We start from the raw sequence: 27,281 nt of genomic DNA on the forward strand, positions 1-27,281 counted from the left end.
TTTTTTGTTGTTTAGAAACTACAAATAATTTCAAATTTTTACAGCATTTTACAAGGTCAAATGTGTTTATTTTAATTTTATTATGCTAATCTTATCGTGCTAATTTGCTTATTTGGCTGTCAAACATTTGAGATTGTAACCCTTGTGATATCCTAGGCACTTTAACGTTGGGAGTTGGGTCATCTGGACCCACTAGACAGTGCTCTGAACCTTTTTTCTTCAATGGTTTCTGATCTTCACTGGTGTCCATGGATTACATGAAATCTTTCCACCTTTATCCACCTTTGTCTTGGTAGGGAGAACACCTCAATGCAAGGGTGGGGTCATCTAAGATAGCACAAGGGTTAATGTGGTCCTGTTTCCTTTTTACTGCATCACAAATGCTCTAAAAGCCGGACAAATATTTGCACATTCTGAGTTTCAGATTAATGCAAGCGCACATCTACTTTCCTACTTCTTCAAAAGGGATATTTCTGGTCACAAACCTGCTTATGTTTGAAAGAGGATGGAGTGCAGTAGTGGATCTACCAGCTGCTGAAAATCTCCAGAACCACAAGAAGTTCATTTGTCTGTTACCTAACATAAAAACCTGCTGTAAATGACTTTTATTTACTCTGTTTTTCAGCAAATATAGGAACAAAAAAATTACTTTTTTAAATGGGGAGGGGGGTTCTAGGTTCTAGCCTTATTAAAATCAAGAGAAAAGTGCAGATAAAAGACTTTCAGGTGTTGCTCTCTAATCTACAAATTAGCTTTTAGCCTGGACTTAAATAATGCTCGAGTAGAAGTTTGTCTCACATCATCTGGAAGACTGTTCCATATTTAAGTTGCATAAAGAGAGACAACAGTTATTGAAGGTCAGTGAATACCATTAGATCTCTCTCCAACCCACACAATCCCCCGTCACATCTGTCTGTGATGCTGTATTCAGTGAGGCTGCAGCAGCTGAGAGCCAAGACGGCTTAAGAATCTGGTATTCTGTCTAAAGATGTGGAAGAAAAAGCAGAGCATAGAACGTTTCAGGGAGAAAAATACATTTCTTTTTCACGTTTTATCAAAAAATGTTCCTGGAATTAGTTTGATTAAATTTTAGATAAATATTTTAACTAAAATAAAGGAAGTATATAAAAAAATTAAATATGAATAAAATATTTACTGTGCTGCATGAATGTATTCACAAAGTCTGGTTTCAGTTGATGATTTTGCATATATTTCTGAACTGATGCTGGTAAACCTTTTGTCAGTCTGTAGATTTAACTTAGTTTTTTCTTTTAGGTCATTCTGCTAAAATTGACTGCTTTTTTTCATTGATGTTTGTTTTCTCTGATATATGTTTCTTGCTTTTCTTAAATGACCAGGTCTTTGTGCACAGAGCAATATAGTTTGTAAGTGTCATCGCTGCATGGCTTGTGGTTTTGGTAGGGGTCCGAATTAGGATTTTCCCAAAGATTTTTTTAAATAGTTTTTAAATTTCCCAGCCACAATATTAATAGCCGTGTTTACAAAAACTTTCATAAAGGCGAAGCAACCAGTGCTCCAATGCTATTTGCAGGATGCTAATGCACAACCCATATTTTATTCATGGCTGTACTGTTTGATTTATGTTTCAGTTCATTCATAAATTCTTTTTCTGTCATCATCCCAGGCTTGCTCTGCATTTGGCTCCTTCATAACTACTCGTCTGTGACATGTCTCTGATCATTTCTCTCCTCTTTTGGCTGAATCTGTCAAAACTGGAGGTGAATGGTTTGGTAATGGTTGCTTTTTTACCTTTTTGACCAGCAGAAAATAGCCCAATGTGACTTTCAGAAAATGTAAACAGTATATTATTTTTTAAAGACAACATCGATTGGAGAATCCATCTAAACCCATTTTACAGAGATATCAACTAATTTAATAAAACAAAAATCAGTTTTCTATCATCCTCGTGTATCACCTTGAAAAGACCCCTAACACCTAGATATGTGTTCACACAGCAAGGTGTTGGCCATAATTAATAAGTTATAATTTCGAGTTATCTTTTTGAATGATCTTTTTTTTTGTTTTTGAACACATTTAATTTTCACCTGCGGTGAAATCTTATGTTTTGGATGGAAAGTGTTGGAAGTTTTATTTCTGTGACCTAGATATGTAAGTAAAGTTTTGTCATTATTTCTCATTTATTTCATATTATTACTTTAGGTTTACTAACACAAAACATAGGAGTGAGTTTTTGCAAATTTTAGAAATCCATCAGCTTACTGTCATTTTGTGTCATTTGTGTTTAAAAAATAGTTTAAAAAAGGCCTCAAATCAAGCACAGTGACATTTTACTTTGAATTTTTTGCATCCTTAAAAAAAACCTTGATGCCGCTGTTGGGTTAAGTTGAATTTCTAATTCTGTGAAACATCGTGACAGGAGCTGCTCTTTGAGTGCCAGAAAGTGCTGTTGGATCTCTAGCAATGTCATAAAGGAGGTGGCTGAAACTCATAATGAAAGGATCACTCTGACAGACGTTGTGTCATATTTGTGTTTATTACTTGCAGTATTGTTTAAAACCATGCAAAGTATTCAAGAGAAGTCAATAAGACATTACTGAAGACTTTACAAAGTCAAACCCACACATTCCGGCACGCCAGAACACACTAAAACTGGTTGCAGGCTTTATCATATTTGATTTGAATTGATTTGAAATGGTTTATTATAAGCAATCAAATTAGAATATTCAAAAGCAATACAATCATCAGTTATACATTCATACAATGACGAATCAGACTTAGGATAATTAGACATATTAATAAATATTGCTTGAAAGGGAGTGGAAGGAAGCGAACTCGGTTATACTATAACCATTTTATTACATGAGTTATCAATATCCGGTTCCTAGCTTTTATCAGTCAGAATTAAGAATCATAGTGAATCAATAAAGCACATGACAAAGATGAATTTCTTAATTATTATGTAAAAAAATAACTGAAGATAACTTTCAGAATGTCAACATGGCAAATGCAGATCAGTTATCCAAAATATATGCAGATTATGTTACTCATAAAAGTCATTGATATGATTAAAAAATAATACTATATCAGTAAAATAGACATAACACTGTTTCAGAGATTTTCATGGCAAAATTTAATCAAGTATCAAAAGTTAAAAATATGTGCAAAATTATGTTACATTAGGAAAAAAGAATGAATCAATTATTTATCAATTTTTGGAGCAAGTGAAGTAATATAATTAAAAGTCAATCAATGTAACCATTTTCAATAATTGATTAATCATTTGTTTTACTATTTTATCATATTGTATTACAAGATTTAAAAATAATTATTTTTGCTTAAAATTTTAAAAAAGTGCAACTTTTAAAACCCTTGTGCTATCTTAGATGACCCCCCCCCTTACATTGACGTGTTCTCCCTACCATGACAAAGGTGGATAAAGGTGGAAAGATTTCATGTGATCCATGGACACCAGTGAAGATCACAAATCATTGAAGAAAAAGGTTCAGTGCACTGTCTAGTGGGTCTGGATGACCCAACTCCCAATGTTAAAGTGCCTAGGATAGCACAAGGGTTACGAAGCAGCTTGGAATTAACAGTAGACAGATTTGGCAGATTAGGTGTTTGGTGTAACTTTGTATATTCAGGATGTTTGAGGCTCAATGCAAAAGCGTCCATTCAAATCAGGGATTCTTAAAGACAAAACATTTGTTACTGTAAAAATTAATTTAGCTTAGATAGTTTAATAAAACCAATAAATCTGTCTTACAGCCACTATAATGCTTGAGAAGTGATCAATTCCAGTTTAAAAAAAGAAAAGAAAAAAAAATTATCAATTTGCCTGATTTTTTGAAAACAGGCATCTGGCTGCTTCAAGGACAGAAAATGATGGCAGATCGAAGTTTATATTTAAGTAAATAAATAAAACCAAACTTTATTCATAAAGCACTTTTCATTCAACAACAATACATGCTTAAAACGACAAAAAACTATATCACAAAACACACAGAATGCCCTGAACCCTCCTGACACTCGCAGCCAACATAATGGAACATGAAATAACACAAGAATAAATTCCAAAGTATAAATAGTAATGGAAACTAAAGTGGAATCCTGGCTCAGTGCTGATTTCAGAAAAATATATTTTTGGGATCTGTCTATGCCGGCGACCAACCCAGTCAAGATCACAGAGGACGCCACCATGAGACATCCCCTGATCAAAGCAAGCAGCCAGATACGGGAGGTGCCACTACAACTACCCCATTCCATAAGAAGGGTTGCTCAGTGTGTGGAGGGTCCTCCCGTAGAACACACTGGATTTACAGAAAATGTAAATCGAGTGAAAGGAACAGCTGAGGCAGAATCCCAGCTCTTCCCCTTCAAATTGTAGGGGCATTTGGAGGGGTAGGGTTGTCTAAAATAGTTCTTAAAGAGCTAAACCTTGCAAGGAAGGGACGCAGAACCCTCCACTTCAATCGAGGAGAACCCCTTTTCTGCATGTGGGTGTGCTCTGAAGCACAGAAGTTTACATTTAAATGTGAGTAATGACTTTTTGTTTTAGCATGACTTTTTAAAGTTACAAAAGCAATGTTGCAGCTGTGCACTATCGTAGATGACCGGCGACTATTGATAACTCACTGTTTGGAGGGTTAAATGTAGGGGTAGGGGAAGAAATCTGCCCTGCTAACCAAATAAATATATAGACGAGTAGACCTTAATGGAAATGTAAAAATCAAATTTTAAACATAGAGAGCCAATGAATAAAACCTTTTAAAAAAATCTAGAGAAATAATTATTTTGCCAAATTTGAAATACAAGCCAGAATAAAAAGGTAGTTCTTGAGCCTTCCTTTAAAAACAAATATGCCTCAGGCTGCAGCCGAGTTCAGGGGTGTGTCGACCAGCGATCAGGAAATGGCTTTTCTGTGATACAGCTGTGCGCTATTCTGGAGGTGGGCACAAGTTCAACAATAAACTTTAGTGACAAGCTGTCAAAATGAATTAGCTTTGTTGCTGTTTCATTATACATAACCAGATGCCGTCCCCTACACAGCAGCAGCAGCAGCAGCAGGACCTCAGCAGTGTGCAGCTCAGAGAGAATTCCCTGTGCGTTAGAGTCTCAAAAGGAAGTCTGATCATACAAATAAGTCCTTGTTGCTGTGATGCATGTACGTAATTAAAGGAGCACTGGGAACACTTTTGGAATAGATCAAAAGAGGATCGGAGTGGGACTTTAAAGCCAAATTTTTGTCCTGGTTTCTGCATTGAGTTTTCTACCATCCACATCTATAACTACAATGCAATTAAAAAGCTTGTCAATGGGTTCCAAGTAATTAGATGTAAGATGTAAAGCTATGAAACATTATGCATTATGTCTTCTTTTGACATCTCCAACTTATTGAAGGGTGAAGAACCCAGGACAGAACCTTGAGGTACCTCACAAGTCAATCTGATCTTTTGTGGATGAACATTCATACATATTTATAGTAAAATTGCTATTTGCTATATTTTTTAAGGCAGTTAAGCAGAGTAATTCCAACCATGTGTCTATAAAAGACTTGACGGGTCTGTGCATTTAGGTTTAGAGGTTGAATCGTTACAATGACACATTCTTATTGAGTTCTTTCTAAGAATAGCAAAGGAAAAATGAATTTGAGGATCAATGTAGACATGAAATTTATTGAAAATCTTGTTATGAAGAAAAGGAAGAGGTCAGACTAAGAGCCTTCAGTGGGAAGTCATTTAACTTCTCTGGAAAATCTGTGTGAAATCAGATTACCAAAGACATTCAGATTAGAAACATAAGTGAGAAAAGAAGTGAGGAGCTAACTGAGCACGTCATATCTGGGAAGGGTGCATGAGTTTATATCACAGTGAGAATTAAGTAGTGTGTAACGGTTTCAGTTTCTTTTGGTTTGGTTCCTTGATTTCCTGTTTTATTTTGTAATATTTCCTGTTTTGTTGTTGGTTTCGAGTTTTACCTTTTCCCATCAGTCCTGAGTGTTTCCACCTGTGTCTTGTTGCCTTGTCTGTATTTAAGTCTCGTCTTTCCCTTCCTCCTGCGCTGGTCCATATTCTGCTCTTCCCCGGTTTTTGAGTATAATGAATGTTTCAAGTTTTGGTTTGCCTGCTTTAGCAGTGGTTTTGGTTTGTGTTATTAAAAGCCCTTGTTCCTGGAACTCCTGCCTCCTCTCCTCTCTGCGCCTGGGTGCTTCAACCTTCCCCCATCGTGACATAGTGTGGACATCCGAGTCAGTCTGTGGCACATCACTTTAGCACCTGATTTTTATTTTTTTCATTTTACTAAAATAAACAGTGATTTTTTTTTTAAATCTCTTGTTTGTTTAACACCTTGACAGCTGAATTATTTCCCGCTATGAAAAAAAATCCTGTTTGTTTTTGTTTTCAAGTTAATTAAAATAATTTTGGAGCAGAAGTGGTTGTTAAGAGGTTAACCTAAAAAAATTGTGAATTGTGTGAAGTACTGCACATTGATATTATTTACTGTGCTGTTGAAGAAACATCTGTGCCGAAATTGCTTATTCTGGTTTTTTATCTCTCTGTAGGGTTAAATCCCAAACTAATTTGCTGTCTAGAATAGAAAAAAAAATGAAGCCAGTGGAAGCAATGTGGGTTAGAAAATAGGTTATACATGAAAATCTAAAGGTAGCTTGGGGCAGTGGTCAGTGAGGTGAATATTGTACTGAACTGACAGTAAAGAGAGCTTCAAGGCTAAGCTGTCAGTTTCCCAGCTGATCAGCATTCTAGCTTTCAACAATGGCCATTAGCTTTGAATAGTGACTGACAGAAATAGATCCAGTTAAAAAAGGCTGGTGGTCTAGCAAACCTATGAGAACACAATAAATGTTTCAGATATCCAGGAGGGGCTTCATATTAGGTTTTCGATGAATGGAGATAAAATGGTGCAGAAGATTCAGTCGATGTCAGGGCAGCCGTGTTGCAGAGGTAGAGTGGTCCACCTCTGATAAGTTCAGTTCCGGCTTTGCCCACCCATGTGACAAAGTGTCCACTGAACCCCAAAACCCCCCACCTGGTTGTTATTGGTTGGCCCGTGTGTTTAGCAGCGAAGCTGCCATCAGTGCGTGAATGTGTGTGTACATGGGTGAATGTGACTTTAACGCGGTTTGGACCTTCAAAAAAGAAAGTAAAGCATAAGTATTACAGTATATAAGCATTAACATGTCAGAATGTCTTGTGACACCTTTCGGTGGAACTGATCCTTACATGCTCCACTGAGAGAAGTCAGGAGACAGTGGAGAGATTGAGAACATCTTAGCAGGTCTAAGATTAACAAAGAGTTTGACAAGATGACTTATTACAGGAAAGCCTATGGATGTCTGCCAAAATGGAATTAGAAGCAGTTTGCAATGTAGTATTGATAAGTCGTAACCCTTGTGCAATCCTATGGGGTTAAGATGACCATTGACGTGTTCTCCCTATCATGACAAAGGTGGATAAAGGGGGAGAGGATTTCGTGTAATATATGAAAAACCAGTGAAGATCACAAATCATTGAAGAAAAAAGGTTCAGTGCACTGTCTAGTGGGTCTAGATGACCCAACTCCCAATGTTAAAGTGCCTAGGATAACACAAGTGTTAAGGCATATATGTAAAAACATGTTACAGGATTTTCAATGGAACAAATGTTGCCTACAAATTGCATAAATTGTGAGTTGTCCCATGTCAACTTTCTAAATGAAATCCTATTTTACCATTTTTGACATGCTTCCAACCAGTATTTGAAGTTTTTTTTCTAACATTCTTGTATCTCCATCTTCTGCTCTGCACACAATAGTTTTAAACCGAGCATATTAGTCCCTGTATTTAAAGTCTCACTCCGATCATCTGTTTTTAAGTGTTCCCTCTGGTCTTTTAATGACGATTTTGTTGTTTTTAGGCAATATCAAAAAACCTGTGTTGTGTTCTAGGACATTGTTTCTGCAGAGTGGCAGTAGTTTATCAGAAATTAACTTCTATGTTGTGGGTGGGACCATTGGCGCATATAAAAACCCAACCCCCTTTGCTGTCACCTATACCTAAGGTATGTTTACACCCTATAATGCTAGCTTTTAGCCCCTCACACCACCAAACTAACATTACTGATGCAACAAAAATGGTTTAAAAAAAATGTTCGAGCTATCCATCCATAAAGTTGTGATCCAGATTCCGGGGGGCGGGGTTGCTCCGTACCAGCGGTCCCGCCCAAAACCCAGAGGTGGATATATCTAATGATCTACTGTCACTGTGCAGAAACTATGTCCCATTTTTTTGGGATAGAAGTAATCATAATCATTATTAAAAGAGCACTCAGAACACTTTTAAAATGGATCAAAAGAATATCGGAGTTGGACTTTAACAACTTATCTTTAACACTAGGATGTAGTTTCATTTTGTTTTGACAATATCTGGTATTCAAGCGACATTCTTGAGAGCTAAAAATGTCCCAATTTTTGGATTATATCTGCAAGTTTTGGATGCATTTTGGCATGTGGCCCCCTTTGATTGTCATGATCATCCAAATTGCAATAGCAAACATTTAACTTTGCCTTCAGACTAGTTCGACCCTTTTGTCACAAAAAGTGAGAATGCATCTAAGTATAGGCTTGATAAAATCAAAAAACTTTATTTTATTTATCAACATTAAAGCTTTGTAGAGAGAACAGTACAGGATGTAGTCAGACAAACAGGCAGTGTAAACAGACGAGATATTTATCAGAAATGTACAAAGATCAGAGATGTTTTGATATCTAATGATGATGAAGACTGTATGTGCACGCTCTAGCTGTAATTATCTGTCAGACACTGAAATGGAAGAAGACCTTAAGGAACCTAAGGCGGAGAGAGACAGGATGAATAGACATGGTGAAAAGAGAAGAAGCAAGAGGAATCAAAACAAGCGTGGCAGGATGTTTTTATGTGACAAGTTTTTGAAGATATTTTGTTGAGTCCTAGATTGAACGATATAGAGAGGATGTAATTGATTTTGCTTAAAAACAGCAAAATCATCATTAAAAGACCAGTGTAAATTGTACTGATTACAAAACATCCAACGTTAGACATAAAAAGAAAACAAATCAAAATAGTCAACTAAAGTTGCTTCATCAGTGTCATAACAGCCTGTTTACAGGATGACTGCATTGTTGTGCACAACCACACAAAAATCCACACACAAAGAAGCACACATTTACACAAACACACAGAAAGCTTTACACATTACAAATATAAGGTAACGCAAACATACTGGTACATGCACACACATACATCCGTATAACCAACACAGAAAAATACGTTATATTGTGTCAGGTAATTCTGTAGAAATGCAATGGAGACTGAGCCCAAACACATCCACCTCCTGGACAACCCACTACCAGGCCCCCTCACAGGACCTCACCTCAGGAGGCCTCTCCACAGGTGAACCAGAGGGTGTAGGTGCATAGAGATAGCTAAGACTTTATTTAACCCACTAAGAGAAACTTGGGCCGTGTCCGAATTCTTCCCCTATACCCCTCTGGCTTCTCCTTATCCCTATATTTAGCGCTCCAAGTAAAGAGATGTGGAAAAATACTGTCTTCAATTCAGACATTACTACCACTCAATGATGTCATCAATCTATGTAAGCGGGTAGCTGCCGGCATTCTCAATCACCCTATAAGTAGGGATATACCCACTCCTAAGTTGCTAAGGCTCCTCCTTAAAAAAACAATTTCTGACTCCGCTACAGCTCCAAATGCCCCAACAATTGGGGCAATAGGGAGGAGCCAGAAGGGTAGGGGGGAATTCAGATTGTGCTTTGGGATCCCAGGCCCACCTACAAGTCCACAGCAGCGCCGATCACTGGCTTCCAAGCAGTCCATGGACACTCTGAAGGTGCCCACACTGTGCCCACACTGTGCCCTCACTGATTCAGCTTTGAGTAGAGGCAAGAGCCTGCCTCCCCCAAGAGAAAGACACTGACAGGAGGTGAAGACCCCCAACTGGAAGTAAGAATGGTAAACCAGGAATGACAAGGTTGTAGTCACCAAGGAAATGGTGCCTTAAGCCAACACATGCCTCCCCTCCCCATCTCAGATGTAACATGAGAAATATGATTTGTCTTCTTTCGTCTTCTTCTTTCTGGTCATGCATGCTTAACAATTTGTGATAAATGCATTTTGGGTAGTTTTGGAATTTGTATAGCTTATAGAAGGATGCACATGATTCATAGTTTTTGGTTGTGTTTGTGGTGCTCTTAAGAAAGGAATAAAATAACAACCAAATTACATTTCTGATTCATGATTCACACTCATCATCGTCACTTTCTGGACAGGAGGGGCCAACCTCCCCCTCTCCTGAATTAGAAATCAGGCCTCTCAGCTGGTCTCTGCCATTTTTTCCCATTTTCCTGTGCTCAGTCACAACCATCCTTGAGCTGTCAAAATTAAAATTGAGCTCATTTCAAATACATGCTTGCAAAAGAAGCGTGACCTTCTCTATGCGTCTCTGTCTATCTTCCTGCAGTGAGCTCCAACCAGAGCCATGGGGAGTACCCAGACTGTCACAGCGAGAGGGAGTCAGGAGGGGAGGCATCTCTCCTCGTGTCTCCGCTGGTGGTGGCTGGGATTGTTATAGGCCTTGTCCTCTTCCTCTCCTGCATAACCATCATCATCGGAAGTCTACGCAAAGACAGTCGATTCCGAAACCCACACCTTCGAGCTAGCTATGGTCGGTATCTGTTTGAACATGCACATCATTACCAATGCCTGAAAAACAGATCTTTAAGTGTCTTCATCTGCCCCTTTCTCCAGGACCAGATGGTTTTTCCTTTGGTGGTTCAGCAGGGGAACTGAGGTCTAGCTGCCTAGAAGACTTTCCTCCTGCTCTGGACTTTGACTTGCTAAGAGAGAATCTGTCGCATGTCAACAACCTGTACCCTGACTCACCGCCACGGTAAGGAATGAGGTTGTAGAATACGACTTGACCCAACCTATGTTCATTTTGCTAGTGGAAATTTTACACACGATTGATCAGGAAACCAAATCAGGATCAGGATACCAAAAAGCGTATAAGTCATTGAAAAGCAAACATATACTTTTTACTATAGGTCATGATCTTATAGGTGAGTAAACTCAATACTAAGCCATAACCCATAAACCCACTACATGTTGCCACAACATGTGGGTATATCTTTTGTTCAACCTATGGAATGAAAGCTGAAAGTCTGCACTTCAATGGCATCTAAGTTGTTTTTTTTTAAATTCACTGTGGTAATGTACAGAAACAAAATTAGAAAAAATGTGTCTCTGTCCAAATATTTATGGTCCTGACTGTATGCCTGTTTTGCCAATTATGTCAAATGTCAAACATAAAACTTGACTGTCCATCCTTCCGGTCTTCTCATTGTTCTCCTTTGACTTGGTTTGACCCTTCTACCGTAGAAATCCATTTATTAGAGACTAGTTCTATCTTTGTTGGCCTTTTAACAGGAGCAAAAAGGATTGTTAGTGCACTTTGTGTGAGTGGAATGGGGAGGCAAAGAGGAGCTTTAGAAAAGGCACTGCTTTTGATCCAAATGTCAGCCGGTCTAATTGGCAACGTTAATAATTCACAGGAATTTCTCCCTGCGGTGCATACCTTCTCATCTGGACACTCACTTAAAGTAACTGCCGTAATCCAGATTACACATTTTGTGGTTGGATTGAACAGTTTACATTCTTAATAAGATAATTTATTTGATTTCTTACTATTTTTTTATTGCGTGCTTTTAGTAAATTATCATATCTTTCTGCTGAATGCACATTGTTTTATTTTTTTCTATTGTTTGATAAAATACATGTATCATTCTGAATAAGAGTTAGATTTAACCCCAACTTTCAGCATTTATCTTTTATTTCTTTGTCTAGTTTGGTCAAGTCTGACCTTTCAACATTGAGACATGAAATGGATCTGTTCCATGACAATCTGCTATTTGAACTCTATTCTTATTCTTTTTAACATCACAAATGTCTCTTAGAATTCCTGGGTATTAATTTTGAATAAATCATATCTGCATTGATTTTAATGAGAAAATTGTATTTTTCTTTTGATCTATGTTTATGCCTTTCTACAATCCTATGCTAAAATCACATTTTTTAAATAAATGTATTGGCAGATATTTGAACAAAAACAATTATTTCTGGATTTATTATTATAGTTAGAACTCTTTATTGCACCATCTTTTAGAGAGAAAAACCCCAACCTGTTTAAAACCCTGCATACTACTATAATGAAGTGCAGACAATTATATAACTCATATTTGTCAGCCTTTAGTAAAGTGTCTTCTGTTAGAATAAACAACATTTTTGACCTGTAACTCTTCGTCAATTTACGTGATCAACATGAATCAGCTGATTCTGAAGTGACTTTTGTAAATAGGGTTTACACCGATAATGTAAACACTGGAGATAAAGTGCTGGTGATAAAGGGTTGGACAGGAAAACAAGGTGTAAGGATTCACACAATATGTAGACCCAAGGTTTGTGCACAAGTGTGCTTACAACTTTCTTTAACTTGAACTGAGAGTGACATTTTTCTTTCATTTCCACAAGATCTTCCACACAGCTTCTGCTCTGAGAGGTTTCAGCTGACTCAGCGGTGTCAGTAGCACTCCATATGGTTTTTCATTCATGCTGATTTAACAGCATCACACGATTCTGACCAAGCATTCATCATTTTTTATCCGAGGCAAAGGATTTGGCATACTTTGGAGCCAAAGTATCTTTTAGTTTAATGTGTTATTGTCTTGCAGCAACACACAAGTCCGTTACCCTGCAGGACAAATACATCATTTGTGAAGGAAAACACCTGGTAGCTCCAGGGGTGCTGCTTTCTAATGGAGACAGAGCTGCTGTGGGATTTCTGGTAAATCTAGCCAGTGAAAATAATAAATATATAGTGTCTGTTCTCATTTCAGCCCAAAACAGAAACACAGAAAAGCATGCAAACACATAAAAGAGAGCAGGGAAACGACGTCACTGTTGTGGCAGGAAATCTGAGTGTTCTGAACCGCCTGAGAGAACGGGAGGTTTTTTTTGGCCTGGATGACAGGGAATGGAAGCCAACGCACACACAGATCCACGCAGTCCAACGAACCTTATGTTTTCTTTACAGTAATGTTGGCAGATTGTTGTGTAGTGTACTGTCAACAAGCAGGTAGCTGCAGTCAGTGTGATGCCCCTGCCGTGTGTGTGCACAGATCACAGATGGTTGTGGGAAATCTCAGATCAACAGCTCACCTGCTGAGACTGTGAACGCTTCGGACACAAACACACACACTCACCTGCACTAACACAGGAACATCGCAAGTGCAGCCTACTAGCACAGAGTCACACTCAGGGATCAGCTGCTCACCTGTGGAGACTGAAAGCTTCTGCTTCCTCTCAGAGAGAAGCCGTGTGTGTGTGTTCACACATGCAAACGCATACTTCCTGAGCCCTGCATGTGTGACAATCAAAAGTAAAAAACTGTACTCGCTAACTGACACAAATATTTTTCACTTAAAGTTGATCCTGGGTGTATTCAGACTGGAACAAGTGAACCAGAGTACTTTTCCCCCGATTATTCGGAAGAAATTTACAGTCTGAATGCACTCAAGCGGACCCTGGTCCTGGACCAGGAACCGCTCTTTTACCCATTTTTCGAAGTGGTCCTGGTTTGGTTCTAATCGGACTGAACTCTGTTTCGCTCTAAGGTACCTCAGTCTGAATAGGGTTTGGGCTTGGAGTCGAACAACTAGACCAAAACAGCCAGCAAAGCCGGGCATTACAGGATGTAAAGAAAGTAGAAATGTAGAAACCGATGAGCTGCAGAGAAACGTGGCACAACAATGAGACAGCAACTCACTGAAATATGGTTGGATGAATGCCGGCTCATCAAAACAACTTTTACCTAGATACACATAGTCATAAACACTTATCAGCATACCTTCTTAGCCGTCGTCTCCTCAATAACCGTCAATAATCAGCCACCCCTTAGTGCTTGCAGGATCTGAATATGTCAGGCACGTTTGTTGTGAAGAACTGCAGTACAGTACCAAAACTTTGGACACACCTTCTCATACAAAGAGTTTTCTTTATTTTAATGACAATTAAAATTGTAGATTCACACTGATGGCATCAAAACTATGAATTAACACGTGGAATTATATACATAACAAAAAAGTGTGAAACAACTGAAAATGTATCATATTGTAGGTTCTTCAAAGTAGCCACCTTTTGGTACTGGAATGTGCTGTAGTAACAGAATGGCAGATATTTTAGACATCTAATAAATTCCTTTTAATATTACATGAAAAAACAAAAGCTGACTATGAGGAATAAAAACAGTGACTTATGTACTGAAATGTAATGAACAGAACTAAAAAAAATGTGGAAGATTGAAACTTTAATCTGTGTGGGTATATTGAAAGCAGGAGCAAATTTAATATTAAATTACTAAACATGGTTTTAAGAAGATATTTCAACTATGAATAATCTAATTAATGGAAGCATCTGGCTGAGAAATAAACTTTTCAGAACAGATTGAATAAAATCCTGTTTTCCTTGTACATTTCTGTGTCTTTAGGCTGGGTCTTTGTGACAAGAGGCCTTTTAGCTGCATTGCAAACTAGCTCATACCACATGGTATAGTAATACTCAGTTACTGAAATACCTGTGGGGCTGTCAGATGGTATGTGCATGGTATGCTTTGCTCACTTTCATGTCTTATCAAAGAATTTCTGTGGCTACAAACATTCTCAGTTTCATGTGTCCTTCAGTTTGACATCACCACTATCTTCCATGAATCCTCCATCATCACTGAAGTGCTAGTAAAGGCACTGCTGATGTTCCACACAAAATGAAGACCTAAATCAAACATAGCAGCACAAACACACACTCATCTTGTGATGCTCTTCGTCCGCAGGAAAGGTCCTCTCACAGCAGTGAACGAGCAGAGCCATGCCTGTTCTTCTACGCAAACAGGAACACACACACAGACACACAATATGCTATCGGCCGCTGCCACAGTTGACTGCACCTCAGCTTTGTTAACCGTTTGAACCATTGCAGGAAGAGCAAGTCCCCTCTGTTTTTCTCAATTACAATATAACAACTGTCATTGACAAAGAACAGTTTTTAAAAGGTTTTTTGCAGTGGTTTATTTTATTACGTACATTAAGTACATTCTCCAAAGATAAATGACATAAGGGATAAGATTTAGATGTAGGCTGAGATTTTGTAATGACTGCGTTTCCTAAACAAATTAAGACATTTTTGGTCAGGAACTGGTGGTGTAGGACCCAAAATGGTGGAGACCAAGGTTTGTGGTAAACTGAAAGGTAAACTATTAATAAATACATTTTAACCCTTGTGCTATCCTAGGCACTTTAACATTGGGATTTGGGTCATCTAGACCCACTAGACAGTGCTCTGAACCTTTTTTCTTCAATGATTTGTGATCTTCACTGGTGTCCATGGATTACATGAAATCTTTCCTCCTTTATCCACCTTTGTCATGGTAGGGAGAACACGTCAAAGTAAGGGTGGGGTCATCTAAGATAGCACAAGGGTTAATAAAAAAAAAATCAAGGGAGCAACAAAAGAGTGACAAAGCAGGTGACTCAACAAGGAAGAACTTAAAGCCAGAATCCCAAATACACTGAGAATCATTACCACAAATTAAGACACCTGTGGATGATTGACGCTCTAAACCTGGTGGGAATGATAGAGGGAAAAAACAAACAGAACATGGCCAAAACCAACAACACAACTAAAAACCTATGCCAAACAATGAGACACAAATGTTCATATTCCTTCCTCAACAATCATTTTTCACTTAAACATATGTTTACAGCGGTAGTCTAACTTGCTTAAAAACCCAAAATCAATGTTGCACATTAAAAAATCTTTCTTTGATAGCTTCTGGTTCAGGCCAGAACATTCTTTACCATTTTCACAGCTTTAACACATTTTAAAAAGTTATGTTGTATTATAAATATTTGCGATAGACTGGCGACCTGTCCAGGGAATCCCCTGCCTTCGCCCAAGTGGCCGGGATAGGCTTCGGCAGCCCCGTGACCCCGAAAGGGAATAAACGGTATAGAAAATGAATGAATGTATTTGAAATAGCCTCTATCTTTAATTCCTCACCTCCACCTTAAGATTTCTGTTGAAAGCAGAATGGAAGAGAGTTGTTTATTGTGTTTTATCTGCAAAACTTAAAATTTAAGTTTTTTTTTAATGTTTATATTTCTGAAAGGAATAATTGGAATGATACATATTAACAGATGTCAATTATTTGTATACCTCTTGCAGTATAATCAATAATTAAACTATACATTTAGTAGTATAGCTCCCATTGTTTTGTATGATTTCACTTGTTTCTTTACCGTTTTTTTTCTTCCACTTACAAAATATGCTTTACTGAAGTTTGATTATAATTTGTATCATATTTGTATTTTTTTAATCATTTTATATACACTTTTTGAGCATCAGTAAATTTTACTCACTAAAATAAATATTTGCTTTATGTACAGACAAAATTTGTTTTAGCATATTGGGCACTTGAAAAATATAAGTTCTGGACTCAAATTTGTACTCTTGTGGAACACCACAAGTGATGTCGTCCATGCTGTGTGAAGAGCCAAAAGGCCCTTCATTCATTTTTCCATCTGTAAGTGATCCCCCTTAGTTCAATAGTTCATTTAAGCCTTATGTCACAACCAGGCTGGTGGATACGGGCAGTCTGTTGGTGAAAACCAGTAAGGGGCACACAGGTGACCCGCTTGAACTATTAACCATTCAGTGAACCCATAGAGCTTAATATTCTCAAGCACGTTTTTTTAGGCCTGCTGTGGGCGACAGATTGTGGCGTAGACTTATACACACTCAAGGGTAAGGGTGAGACGCAGGCGTGTCGTACAGATTATTCATTTTTCCATTCCCACAAATCCACAAGGAGAAGGTTAGTGCTGTTAAAGTGATAAGTGTGTGCTCCTTTGCTTGCAGCCAGACCGTTAGAACTTAATAAATTAGACAGGCTTTTATTTTGTGTGGGCCCTTACATATTATCTCCACACTCTGTTCATGTAGCATGTGTGGGCTGCCAGTAAGAGGCTAATACTTGCACGTTACTAATGACGAGTGGAGGTAGGAGTACTCAGGTGGACTACATCCTATGTAGACGAGGTCATTTGAGAGAGGTTAATGACTGCAAAGTGGTGGTAGGAGAGAGTGTAGCCAGACAGCACCGCATGGTGGTGTGTAAGATGACTCTGGAGGTCAGGAAGAAGAAGAGAGGGAAAACAGAAAAGAAGACCAAGTGGTGGAAGCTACAGAATGAAGAAACTTGTGAGGAATTTAGGCAGAAGTTGAGACAGGTCCTGGGTGGTCAGGATGAGCTTCCAGATGACTGGGAAACTACAGCAGAGATTATCAGGGAAACAGGTAGGAAGGTGCTAGGTGTGTCATCTGGAAAGAGGAAAGACGGTAAAGAGACTTGGTGGTGGAATGAGGAAGTACAGGAATGCGTCCAGAGGAAGAGGTTGGCTAAAAGGAAGTGGGATGTAGAAAGGACTGAGGAATGTAGACAGGAGTACAAGGAAGCGCAGCGTAGAGTGAAGAGAGAGGTGGCAAAGGCCAAACAGAAAGCTTACGATGAGCTATATGACAGGTTAGACACAAAGGAAGGAGAGAAGGACTTGTACAGGCTAGCCAGACAGAGAGACAGAGATGGGAAGGACGTGCAACAGATAAGGGTGATTAAGGACAGAGATGGAAAGGTGCTAACAACTCAGGAGAGTGTACAGAAAAGATGGAAGGAGTATTTTGAGGAGCTGATGAACGTGGAAAATGACAGGGAAAGAAGGGAGGAAGATGTGGTTGTTGTGGAGCAGGAAGTAGCAGAGATTGGAAAGGATGAGGTTAGGAAGGCTCTGAAAAGGATGAAGAGCGGAAAGGCCGTTGGTCCTGATGACGTACCTGTGGAGGTATGGAAGTGCTTAGGAGAGACAGCAGTGGAATTTCTAACGAGGTTGTTCAATAGGATTTTAGAGAGTGAGAAGATGCCTGAGGAATGGAGGAGAAGCGTTCTGGTTCCGATCTTTAAGAACAAGGGTGACACGCAGAACTGCAGCAACTATAGAGGAATAAAGTTGATGAGCCACACAATGAAGCTGTGGGAAAGAGTAGTGGAAGCCAGGCTTAGGAAGAAGGTGGAGATTTGTGAGCAGCAGTATGGTTTCATGCCCCGTAAGAACACCACTGATGCCATTTTTGCTTTGAGAATGTTGATGGAAAAGTACAGAGATGGTCAGAAGGAGCTGCATTGTGTGTTCGTAGATTTAGAGAAGGCGTATGACAGGGTGCCGAGGGAGGAGCTGTGGTACTGAATGAGGTCGTCTGGAGTGGCAGAAAAATATGTCAGAGTAGTTCAGGACATGTATAAGAGAAGTATGACGGTGGTGAGATGTGCTGTAGGTCAGACAGAGGAGTTCAAGGTGGAGGTGGGACTACACCAAGGATCAGCTTTGAGTCCTTTTTTGTTTGCTATGCTGATGGACAGGCTGACAGACGAGGTAAGACAGGAATCTCCCTGGACAATGATGTTTGCGGATGACATTGTAATTTGCAGTGAGAGTAGAGAGCAGGTGGAGGAACAGCTAGAGAGGTGGAGGTTTGCTCTGGAAAGAAGAGGCATGAAGGTCAGTCGTAGTAAGACAGAATACATGTGTCTGAACGAGAGGGATCAAGGTAGAAGCGTTAGGTTACAGGGGGCTGATGTGAAGAAGGTGCAGGAGTTTAAGTACTTGGGGTCAACAGTTCAGTGTGATGGGGAGTGTGGAAAAGAGGTGAGGAGGCGAGTGCAGGCAGGTTGGAGCGGGTGGAGGAAAGTGTCAGGAGTGTTGTGTGACAGAAGAGTGTCAGCAAGACTCAAAGGAAAGGTGTACAAGACAGTGGTGAGACCAGCTCTGCTCTATGGGTTAGAGACGGTAGCAGTGAGACAGAGACAAGAGGCTGAGATGGAGGTAGCGGAGATGAAGATGTTGAGGTTCTCCTTAGGAGTGACCAGGTTAGACAGGATAAGGAACGAGTACATCAGAGGGACGGCTCATGTTGCCTGTGTTAGCGACAAAGTCAGAGAAGCCAGACTGAGATGGTTTGGACATGTTCAGAGGAGGGATAGTGGATATATTGGTAGAAGGATGTTGGAGATGGAGCTGCCTGGCAGGAGGGCAAGAGGACGGCCAAAGAGGAGATACATGGATGTCTTAACAGAGGACATGAAGTTGGCTAATGTTAGGGTAGAAGATGTCCATGATAGAGTGAGGTGGAAAAGGATGATTCGCTGTGGCGACCCCTGATGGGAAAAGCCGAAAGAGAAAGAAGACTAATGACGAGTGTGGCACAAGGGCAAAGTACAAAACCATCATCCATATGTGATAAGTGCGTGTGATTTAAAGTATATTAACCTTATAAATACTTCACTTCACACCTTTACCAAACACAACAATGGTACGTTCCATTGTCAAGAGTTCCTTGAGGGGACTACACAAGCCTCAAGTGAACTTAAAGACATTTGCACTCCTCTTAAGTCCGCTCCTCTCTACGACCCTTTATGCAACCCATACGGGTTGACCCCAGTATAGGTGCAGTAGACATATCCTACCCCCTCTCTGTTATAGTTGCTTATTACCTTTTGTGGATGTTCTTGCTGTCACAAACTGGTGGCTAAGGACCCAATATGCAGGAGGGCAGGTTTTGTGGCAGAAATGTAAACATTTAATGAGTTAACCAGAAGGTGAAGAGCAACAAAGGAGTGACAAAGCAGATGACCCAACAAGAAGGAACTGAAAACCAGACACTCAAATAGACTGAGGATAATTAACAGAAATGAAGACAGCTGTGAATGATTAACCTGAACATGGAGAGGGGGACAACTCAAAACATGACCAAAAACACCACTTAAAGACCAAACTGAAGCACAGAATCTTCACGCTTGCCTTTGCAGTGTGCTTTCGTTGTCTTTGAAATAACCCTTCTGCTTCCATTCGTCTCACTTCCATTGCTGTTTTTTAAAGTGATCTTGTTCCCGACTTGACAGGTAAAGGCTCACATGTGTCTCATTAGTCACAACAGATGAAGCTCATAAAACGGAATCACAGCTGGAGGGCACAGTCAGCGCTGAAATGAAGACAAATGCAGGAGCAGACAGAGAGAACAGAAGAAAGGAGAGACAGCAACAGCATTTTCAGCAGAGTGAAAACAATCGACATAATATCTTTTCCTTTTTGTTGCATTATTTAGATGATGGCTTTAAAAATTAGGCTAAAGGAAAGGCAGCAGAGCTAGAAACCAGCTGTTTGGCTGTCTACCTTCACCTCCCCTCCCCATTCATCTTTTGGAACGGGGTGTAGTCTGGCTCCACCTGACTAACACACGAGTGCAGAACATACTAAAGTGTAAAACAGCTCGTTCATTACCCAGTATGAGAATCCACAGCAGGAGCAGAGCAGCGTGACGCTCATGGGAGCAAAGTGTGTGTTTACACCTCATTACAGCTGCAGCTAATTTTCCACCATCCTCAATTTTCACCTCAGTGTGCCCTGATAGATCAAATGTTCCAGGTTGACTTTTTTCCTCAAATGCAGCTGCCATGAATTTGCTTTCAAAGCCTTTTAAAATCGCAGTTGTTGTTTTTTTCCAGAATACACAGAAACAATTTCATAGGGAGCCGGTTTAGCTCGTGCTGGTTTCCGGCGCCTTACGTCCGTGAAACCAGGGTTCGACTCCGGGCTGCTCCCTGTTCCCTTCTCTACTTCTGTGCCGGTTCCAAGCCCGGTTGCTTTGAGAGGGTTGCGTCAGGAAGGGCATCCGGCGTAAAACATTGCCAAGTTTACCATGCGACTCGTTCGCTGTGGCGACCCCTGATGGGAAAAGCCAAAAGAGTAACAACACAAAAACAATTTCATATTTATAATACATGTATTCCATTTGCCAATAGCCTTAACCTAGATCAGCGTGAAAAAAACCTGACCTCAAAACCTGGTTTGGGAATCGTTTGTCCAGAGACTATTTGGCGAAAATTCTTCATGATAATTCAGGTGTTTTATATATGATGTGATTTCGGTCTCTTTCTTCATGTTGAATCATAAAGTCAAGTTCGGCTGCAATTCTTTTTGTTCTGCTTTTATTACCTCCTTGTTGTCCGAAGAGTCATTTCGGTCGATCAGGTTCTTCAGTGTTTCAAATCTTCTCTGTGTGTGAATAATGCTTCTCACTGTGATTCTCTCAATAATCTCACAGCTTCAGGAATGCATTTGTAAACCTTTTAGCTGAAAATGTCAGTGTCAGCTGTGAGTGTGGCAAAATTAATGTTAATTTCAACTTGTTTATTAATGCCTTTGTGCCCTTACGGGTGGTTACGGCCTACCTGCTGGCCCAAAATGGGAAAACATGTACAACACGTAAATGAAACACACAAAAGATAAGGAGGGAGAACACTCGGTAAGCCTATAGAGCAACCATGTTTATGCACATCTTTTTTCTACAGACATGCTGCAAGTGACAGCTCGTAGTGAACAATATGTAAGGCTAAGTAGGGTTGAACCCCCCCCCAAATCCTCCGGACTGCACAAGGAGTCCGACAGTGCTGCTCTGCGTGCAGCCTGATTGTTAGATATTAGGAAATTAGACAATCAGAGCATAGTTTGAGTTGGCGTCCTACGGGTACTTACATATTACGTGCACTCCCCATGGGTAGAGCATTTGTAGCCAGTCAGTAAGGAGCCAGTGCGCGCACCTTACTAGTGACTGGAGTGCTGCATAAAGGACACCATACAACAGCATCACCTGTACTTCCACGACATCTGCGAGACACAGCTGCGCTCTCCTTAAGATGCAGCAGCTCCTCTCTACATCCCAGACAACCCAAGAACCTGCAGCACTCGAATATAGGTTGACCTGTAAGATTTCATGTGACAAGGGCTTAAGTACGATGGAATAGACAGGCTTTATTCTTTTGAAGGTCATTTTGTGTGGTTTAAGGGTATCTGTTCTTAATCATGCTTAACTTAACACAAATCAGTACACAAAAGTTATGTCTAATGTCTAATCTACTAATTGGCTTTTAACACTTAAAGTTCAAAATGTTCTCCAAAAAAAACTTGACAGAACTAAAAAACGCCATCAAAAGAAAGTGGGGGAAGATGTGTGTGGGGGGGAGGGGGGGACTGTCTCAAAATTATACCCACAAACACTGATTTTGATTTTAAGCACAATTATTGCAAATCAGTTATTATATACGTTGTTTTTAGGGATGAGATTTTCCTTTAAAAAGCAAGTTTAGTATTAACAGCAGTTGACTGATCATATAGGTTTGACCATCCAAATTGTTAAACTTCTTGTAAGTCAAAAAAAGAGTGTCAAAAGTGGTTTTTAATTTGTGTCCTTGAAGCAGGAAAAGTATTGCCCCCAGATCAACATGGGAGGTTTTAGGTTCATTTATAGTGATGCTTTTGAATTTTCATCATCTAAATGAATGGATGGTCAGAGAAAGGAGTGTTTGAATTCATTTTTGACAAAACAAACAGAAATGTAAGGGGTGAACAGATATTAAATATGAATTTAGCATGAGATGGGATAAGTTCAGATTAATGTAAGGGTTTGGGTGAGGTTTCTGTACAGGCTGAATGTAGCTCCTGAAGAGTGGACATCAAGCTGAAAGAAGATGTAATGGTCACAGCCCAGTTGATACAATCAACCACTGGATGATTGAATTACAGGGAATGACTTCCTCCTATCAGCTCATCCTCATCTACCATTAGCCACACACACAGACTTTATAATTCTGTTTTCTCTTCAGTTTATTCCATTTTACGAGCTCTGCTCTCTTTACTTGACGTGGATGAAACCCGAGTTGGAAGAGTTCATCAGGGACATTTTTGGGAATCGTTCAGAACATTTCCATGATGTAGCTCAAATAAACCTCCCTTACATGCCAACAAGAACAATGAACTACCAGTGACCATGAAAGAATAATAAAGCTATATAATTCAATTGGGAAATCAATTGTTTCTGAATTGCTGTGGGTAATTGGAACCAAACTGCTTTTAAAAAGCTTTTCATGGTTTGGCACTGATTTGCCTGACATTTCCAGTTTTCATTGGAGCATATTTGACCTTAATGTTAATTCAGGGTGACTATCTGTGCTTAGACTCACAGCTGTTACGAAGACAAAACCAGAATTTAAGTCCCACGATCATCTTTTGATCTATTTTTAAAGCAGTCCCAGTGGTCTTTTAATTATGATTATGCCGTTTTTAGCCGGAAAAAAAAAAAAAAAACCTGTGTCATTTTCTAGGACATAGTTTCTACAGAGCAGCAGGAAGTTACGGTAATTAGAAATTGGCCTCCGAGTTGCGGGCAGGACTGTGATTATGGAGCAACTCCACCCCCACTTCCACATACCCCAACAGCCATAATTTTTTTACAGGCTCTCCCGCTGACTAACAGCCCCTCACACTCCCAGCCTAATATTACAGGTGTAACAAATATCGGGAGCAATATTGTAGCTATCCAGTGGTAGAGTTTAAATCCAGATTCCAGCCTGGACTAGGAAAACAAAGACACACATGGATCTGTTTGTCTGACAGTGGATGATCAGAATGGAGTGGAGCAGACAGCCATTTGAGTGGCCAACCCAACTAAGTCACAAAACAGTTTTTTTCAACCTGTATTATTTTGTCTGCTCCTGATTCACAAAGATTTGAATGAAGGAATACCCAGAGATGGAATTTTAAGCTTAATTTTCTTCATATATGTCCTCCATCATCAGAAAAATGCCACCATTCTCATCCGAGTGGATATTTAAATGTATATAATTTCATAGCAGGAAGTCAAAAACTTTATCAGGATTCTATTCTTCTTCTCCACAATGCTAACGATGTATCCTTATCTCCATAGCTACGATGAGTGCGTTGGTCCAGGTTCCTCTCAGCTTCAGATACCAACAGAAGACCCACCTCCTTACTCTCTGCTGGACCCCTGTCAGCGCAGGGTGGAGTCACAGGAGCAGCCCATCCTCACCAGCCCAAGCGCTTCTCCGAACTGTGGCGAGAGCTCAGCCAGCGCAGCCTGGTTCTCCCCCTCGCATTACCCCCTGGGACTGCCGGGACAGGAGCATCAACACATCACATCCATCTCCTTCCCAATGGAGGCAGCGCCCCCTTATGACTCAGTGGTGGCGGAACAGGGACAACAGCTCCCTCTCATGCCATGTGATCTTTATAAACACCAATCAGAGAGTCGAGAAGAGGGGAACTCCCAGCAGCTCTCCACAGGTCACATCTCGTAGGATTGTGTTTTCATCACCTCCCTGCTGTCCCCAGATGAATTAAACAAACACTGGGGGAGAAATTTCTGTTAGTAGCAGATGTGGCACCAAGCTGAGGACATTAAAACAGATTCACAACTTCCGCACAGTTGTGAACACTGCTAATAGGGTTAATACTGCAAAGCATTTAGGCTGGAAATGACAGTTTCTCATGAAGACTCCCATGGAAAAAAGACTCTGAAATCACCCGGTTCCGTTTTCAGCGTGTTTTCATTGTTATTGTTGCTTAAATTAGGATGGATTTAAGAGTTGTGCTTCACATGCAGACATTAGTGGGTCAAAAAGTGAACAAAACTAGAGTAGACAACATCAATGTAATATTTTATTGTATAGTTTGGACTTTTCACACCAACACTGGATGGGTATTTTTCAAGTCAGAGTAAATCCTGCAATTGTCCTATTGTCCTATATGATATATGACTGGCTTTTAAGGTGAAACATAAATTATTATGTATTTGAATAAACTGTCCATGATTGATGCTCGGTGATCTGTGAACAAAACACTAACTGAAAGGTTACTAATACAATTTAGGAAACTTGTCTACTATAGTTACAGAATGTGTGCTTAGTCCAAATTCAAGAGCTTCAGTGTCATTAGATTGTACTTTAAACTCTTCTTAAGCCATTGTAATTGAGTCTTAGAGAAGAATCCTCCAAAACTAAATGTCTTTTTGCTAAAATTTCCTCAATTATTTAACCAGCTTTTTCCTCACAAGCCAAAGACGAGGTAAACGGAACTTATATCATATATTCAATGGAAAGTCACTTTAGAAACTGATTTTTGAAGCTTCTAAATGTTGTTTTATTTACCTTACTCTGACTTTAAAGTCATCATGGCACCGTTGAAGGCAGATAAACCCTACCTGGTCCTCAAGATCTACCACAGTGCTTTTTTCAGCTAGCCCCACTCTATTTGCTGGGTCCCTGGATCAAGTCTGTTTGTTCATTCAGAACCTGGAGTCACTTGATTGCCTGATGAAGCCCAGCCAGCATCTTGGATTGTTTAAATGTGGGCCTCACTAATGGACCAAATGGGTTTGTCCATGGGTTCCTTGGTGGCCCCACCTGTGACTGGCTAAATAGCTCCTCCCCCACCAATAACCACCATAAAGACAATGATAGTAGAGCTAAGTTAGCTGGCAGGACCAGGCCTGGAAAGCCTTCATGTACAGTGATGGTCACATCAGTAGTGTCTAGTGTTATGGTATCCTTAAACATATGAGAAAAGCCCTCAGATTAGAAGAAACTAAAGTGACCACTGTGGGTATATCCTTAGTTGGTTCATAGATTTCAGGTTCTTCCAGAATCTGAAAATTGCAATACAACTGTCTCAAAAGATCAGTTTTGCACATGAAGAGAGAAGAAGAGCTTCCTATTTTCCACATTTCTGCAGAAAGCAGAAATTCAGTGAAAGGAAGTGCTGATAGAGTTCTTTGAGGTTCTCCGGTGCGCACTAATGCATTCTAGCATACTGTCCCGTTTGTCCATGTTTGGTAGAGAGTGAAAGGTCCAGTGTTTCTTCATTTTTCATGGGATGCTAAAATGCAGGACTCCTTCAAACTCTTCATTGGGCCCACTCCCAGCAGCGCATTAGCGCGTCAAACCCGCTGATAAATGTTTCACCAAGTTCACTAAGTGTTAACCAGCCATTTTTTAGGCCTGCTAAAACTCAGCCTGTGATGTTGAGTTGCACATCACAGCTCAGCTCAACCATTAAAGTACAGTAGAAATTTTCAGTTACTGGTAGTTGTTTCTTGCTGGCAGGAAACCCCAGATAAGCATTCGGAATTTGCATTTTATTTATGTACCGGGTGTGGAATAACCTAATAGGAGCTGGTTAAAATATTTTCTGTACATTTTTGCTCTCCATTAAACAGACATGCTCATTTTATTTGTTTAATGTTTTGTTTTGTTTTGTTTTTTGTCTCTCCAACATGTCAGATTGTGTTTTCTGGAAAACAGACAAAGGAACTATGTGATGAACATATATTATGCATGCTTTTCTTCAAAACTGCGTATTCTGTCGACCAATTGAAGTACCTGGGATCAGTATCACAGCTTCCTACCTGATCAGAATTGTTTGCATTTCTGTATAATTTACCAGATTTTTACAAAGACAGAAACAAAGAAGAGCTGAGGTGGAGAAAAAGCTTTGGACATTCTGGAGACACATGACCTGTAGACATCATTCATCAACAGTTATTAAAGCAGGGCGCCCCTTCAGCCTGAGCTTTGGTAACAATCTTAATGTTTGTAATGCTTGTTTGTTTGCATATGTTATGTTGTTATTGAACAAATTGTGTTTGTCAAATTTAAGCTTTAATGATGTGCCTAGATAATTTTGCTCCTTCTTCCTTGACTGTTAGCTTGAATACTGTAGCCATAATGAGCTTACTGTGGACAAGTTGGTTTCTGATTATTGCTGTTTCCGAAGAGTTTTGCCTCATGAGATATTTTTTTCATCTGTTCTTTGTTCTTGAAGAAAAAACACACACTTTTCTCTGTATTTTGGTTTATGACCCTCTCCTAGCTGAGTTCGGGCTATTTCTTTATTAATTATATTTGTTTAAAAAGGTGGTGAATGGGTCAAATATTGGTTCATTCTAGTGTTTCATGAAGCCTAATTGAATTATAATTTAGCCCTTGTGCTATCCTATGACCCCACCCTTACATTGACGTGTTCTCCCTACCATGACAAAGGTGGATAAAGATGGAAAGATTTCATGTAATCCATGGACACCAGTGAAGATCACAAATCATTGAAGAAAAATGGTTCAGAGCACTGTCTAGTGGGTCTAGATGACCCCACTCCGAATGTTAAAGTGCCTAGGATAGCACAAGGGTTACAAGTAAGAATACTTTTTCAATACTGCTTTTTGAGCAGATTTCGCTCATTATT

General features: G+C 39.7%; 1 protein-coding gene across 1 annotated transcript in view; it reads left to right on the top strand.

The window, feature by feature from the left end:
* Positions 1–26,273, top strand: part of bean1 (brain expressed associated with NEDD4 1) — a 55,527-nt gene extending 29,254 nt beyond the window's left edge. Inside the window, exons 3-5 of the mRNA XM_020709286.2 lie at positions 10,496–10,699; positions 10,783–10,924; positions 23,953–26,273. Coding sequence (XP_020564945.1) covers positions 10,496–10,699; positions 10,783–10,924; positions 23,953–24,343 — 737 coding nt within the window. The 3' untranslated portion in view covers positions 24,344–26,273. The remainder of the gene's footprint in view (positions 1–10,495; positions 10,700–10,782; positions 10,925–23,952) is intronic.
* Positions 26,274–27,281: the final 1,008 nt, after the last annotated feature.

Source organism: Oryzias latipes, chromosome 15, assembly GCF_002234675.1.
Source record: "Oryzias latipes chromosome 15, ASM223467v1".
In the NCBI taxonomy this organism is placed as follows: domain Eukaryota; kingdom Metazoa; phylum Chordata; class Actinopteri; order Beloniformes; family Adrianichthyidae; genus Oryzias; species Oryzias latipes.